The sequence below is a fragment of the Mesitornis unicolor genome, unplaced genomic scaffold (genome assembly GCF_000695765.1).
Source record: "Mesitornis unicolor isolate BGI_N332 unplaced genomic scaffold, ASM69576v1 scaffold30315, whole genome shotgun sequence".
Lineage (NCBI taxonomy): Eukaryota > Metazoa > Chordata > Aves > Mesitornithiformes > Mesitornithidae > Mesitornis > Mesitornis unicolor.
Genome location: NW_010183995.1, coordinates 420 through 4,122, shown reverse-complemented (window position 1 = coordinate 4,122; position 3,703 = coordinate 420). Strand labels below are relative to the sequence as shown.

Sequence of the window (3,703 nt, the reverse complement as noted above, 5' to 3'; positions counted from 1 at the left end):
GGCTGGGAGAACAGGGACGGTGCGAGGTCTCTTCCCACAGCCCTGGGGGCATTTGGGGTCCCCTCCCCATCCCCTGGGGCCCCAGGTTGCTTGGGGTCCCTTTCCTGGGGTACAGGAGCTCCCTTTCCCAAGGTAGTTGGGGTCCCTTCCCTGATCCTTGGGGTGTATGGGGGTCCTTTCCCTGCTCCCGTGGCCTTAGGGTGCATGGGGTCCCGTCTCCACAGCCCTGGGGGGGTTTGGAGTCCCCTCCTCATCCCCTGTGGCACCGGAGTGCATGGGGTCCCTTCCCTGGGGTGCAGGAGCTCCCTTTCACAAGGTGGTTGGGGTCCTTTCCCCACTCCTTGGATGCATGGGGGATTCTCTCCATCCTCCCCATAGCCCTGGGGTGCATGGGGTCCCTTCCCCATGGCCCTGGAGGGGTTTAGGGTCCTCTCCTTGTCCCCTGTGGCACCAGAGTACATGCGGTCCATTCCTTGGGGTGCAGGAGTTCACTTTCCCAATGTGGCCAGGGACCCTTCCTGGGTTCTTGGGGTGCCCAGGGGTCCTCTTGCTGCTCCCATGGCCCCAGGGTGCATGGGGGTCCCCCCTGTCCCGCCCCAGGCTCTGTTCTCTCCCTTGCTGGAGGCCTGTGGCCAGGCTGGGCAGGGTGCTGGTAGCCCAGTTTGGAACTGGTGTCAAGCCTATGACCCTCCTTGTGCTGGGCACAATTTCTCCCATCCCTGCAGTATCTCTATTCTTGCAGCCCCCCATCACCTCCTTTCCTCTGCAGGGATCTACCTGGCGGGGTCCTGAGGCCCCTTCTGGACCCTCCAAGCCCCCCCTGGGCTTCCCCTTGGTTGTGTGAACTGGAAACACTGGATGGAGGAGGGGGTGTGCCGCTGGTGGAAGCCTCCTTCCTCCTCCTCTCCCTGCTCCGTGGCTGTCACCGTGTCCCCTCCTGCTGCCCCGCGGTTGGTCCTCTCTGTACCCTCCCCGTGCTGCGTAGAGGGCAGGAGCTGCTCTTTTAATAAACACTTTTATTTTCTAATAACCCTCCTGCTGTCTCCCACCTGCTTCCTCCTGTGACGCCCATTCCCGGAGTGTCTGGGCTCCTCCTTGAAAACAGGGCACAGCAAACGTGCCACTGCTCTCTAGAGGCACCAGTGTGGCGAGGCTGGGGAAACCGAGGCAGGGAACCGGCACTGCTTGGCCGAGCCCTCTCCTCGCACCCCTGGGGGCTGCTGCCCACCCCCGGGGCAGGCAGCGGGAGCAGAGGGGTGGGCAGAGAGACGATCCCCGCAGCAGACACCTGCGCCTCAGGGGAGAGGATGGCTCTGAGCTGGCTCTGGAACAAGGTACCGGAGGTCTGGGTGTCTCTCTAAGGGGTCTGGTGGTCTCTCCAGGGTGGTTCGTGGCTCTTTGTGGTGCTGTGAGGTCTGAACCGGGGCTACTGGGCATCAGGATGTGGCCACCGCCGGTGGGCAAGTGGTGGCCAGGGGCTCAATGGGGAACCCCCCATTGGCGCTTCACCCCCCTGTCTTGGCGCTTCATCTCCGAGGGTGAGCAAAGCGGGCTGGGCTCCTTGCACCCGGGACCACGTCACGATGCCCCGACCTGGTGATACCTCCTTGCACCCGGGACCACGTCACGATGCCTCGACCTGGTGATACCTCCTTTGGTCACTCGCCCACGCCGGTGGCTCCTCGGGGGGCCGCATGCTTCGCGCCACCCATCCCCCAGGCTTCGGGGCCGCTCCCTGTGTTTTCTATCCCAAAGCGGCACAGCCCCATCCCAGACCCGGGGTTTTATTGCTTCCCGCACGTTTGTCAGTACGGTTGGCCTCTGCCCCGCACAATGGTGCCCTTCCCAGCCGGGCCCTCCCTGCGTGTCATCGAGCAGCTCCGGCTGCTTCCCAGTGCTGTGGGGTGGGGGCATCTCCGGGTTCCGGGTGCTCCGCGCTCTGGCTCTGTGGGGATGGATGCGGTGCCCCAGCTTGGGTCATCCCTCCTTGGGGGATACCCAGTACTGAACCCCACTGTCCATCTCAGGATGTTGGGGTTTCTGGTACCAAACCCTGCTCCCCATCTCAGGGCATCTCTCCTGGTGCAGGTGCCTGGGGGGTGCAGGTGTGCCTGGTGCTGAACCCCACTCCTCGTCTTGGGGCATCCCTCCTGGTGGGGGTGCCTGGGGAGGGTGGGGGATGCCCAGTGCTGAACCCTGCTCCCCGTCTTGGAGCATCTCTTCTGGTGTGGGGTGCCTGGAGGAATGTGGAGGTGCCCAGGGGCCTTGGGGGGGTGCCCAGTGGTGAACCCTGCTCCCCATCTTGGGGCACCCCTCCCAGTGTGGGTGTCTGGGGGGGGGTGGAGGTGTCTGGTACCAAACCCCACTCCCCATCTCAGGGTACCTCTTCCAGTGTGGGTGCCCAGGGGGATGTGGAGGTTCCTGATACTGAACCCCGCTCCTCTTCTCTTGCAGAATGTGTCCCTGCGGTGCTACAGGCTGGAGCTGTGGGCTCTGGTGGCCGTGGGGCTCCTGGGGCTCTGTTACCTCTTGTACAACGATGACCGCCTGCAGCTCTGCGTGGCCCCTGAACACAGCCCCCCGCCCAGCTCCCAGCCACTCCCCCTACTCTCTTCACCGCCCCCTCGGGCCCTGCCCACCATCGCCCCGTGCGTGGCCAATGCCTCGGTGCACAAAGTCCCCGGTTTCGCCAAACTGCCCGGCCATGTGCAGGACTTCATGCGCTACCAGCACTGCCGGGCCTTCCCGGCGCTGCTCAGCATCCCTGACAAATGCAGGGGGCCCGAGGGGTCCCGCAACATCTTCCTCCTCTTGGCCATCAAGTCATCACCAGTGAACTACGAGCGGCGGGAGGTGATCCGTAAGACCTGGGGGCAGGAGAGGACAGTTGAGGGAGTCTTAATCCGCCGCGTCTTCCTCGTGGGGGTGTCCCCCAACCCCTGGGATGCCAAAAAGCTGAACTGGCTGGTGGAACTGGCTGCGGCAGCTGGAGCAGGAGGAGTATGGGGACGTGCTGCAGTGGGACTTCAAGGACACCTTCTTCAACCTGACGCTGAAGCAGGTCCTCTTCCACAACTGGATGAAGCAGCATTGCCCTGGCGTCCGCTTCATCTTCAATGGCGACGACGACGTCTTTGTCAACACCGACAACATCGTCCACTTCGCCATGGCCTCCCAGGGCGCCCAAGAGCAACACCTGATGGTAGGGGATGTCTTGAGCAACACCGGCCCCATCCGCAATCCCAGGAGCAAATACTTCATCCCCACGCAGCTGATGGCCTCAGAGCGCTACCCCCCGTACTGTGGCGGTGGTGGGATGCTGATGTCTGGCTTCACTGCTCGCGTCATCACTCAAAAAGCACGGGACATCAAACTCTTCCCCATTGACGACGTCTACTTGGGTATGTGCTTGGAGAAAGCGGGGCTCCTGCCCATGTCCCACACTGGCATCAGGACCTCTGGCGTGAGGGCGCCGGCCAAGGTCGACCCCTTCAACCCCTGCTACTACCGTGAGCTGCTGCTGGTGCACCGCTTCATGCCCTATGAGGTAGCGGTGATGTGGGGGGCCATCCACGACCCCCACCTGCACTGTGGCAAGAGGGTCAGCATCTTCTAGGGTGGCCATGGGGGGCCGAGAACTGGGTGGGGGGAACATGAGGGCACCCTCAGGGCTGCTCAGGATGTGGCTCCCCACACATTCCCC

General features: G+C 63.5%; 1 protein-coding gene across 1 annotated transcript in view; it reads left to right on the top strand.

The window, feature by feature from the left end:
* Window positions 1–3,616, top strand: part of LOC104540502 (UDP-GlcNAc:betaGal beta-1,3-N-acetylglucosaminyltransferase 3-like) — a gene marked incomplete at its 5' end in the record, with an annotated part of 5,703 nt that extends 2,087 nt beyond the window's left edge. The window contains 2 exon segments of the mRNA XM_010184329.1: window positions 2,455–2,966; window positions 2,968–3,616. Coding sequence (XP_010182631.1) covers window positions 2,455–2,966; window positions 2,968–3,616 — 1,161 coding nt within the window.
* Between the last annotated feature and the right edge of the window lie 87 nt (window positions 3,617–3,703).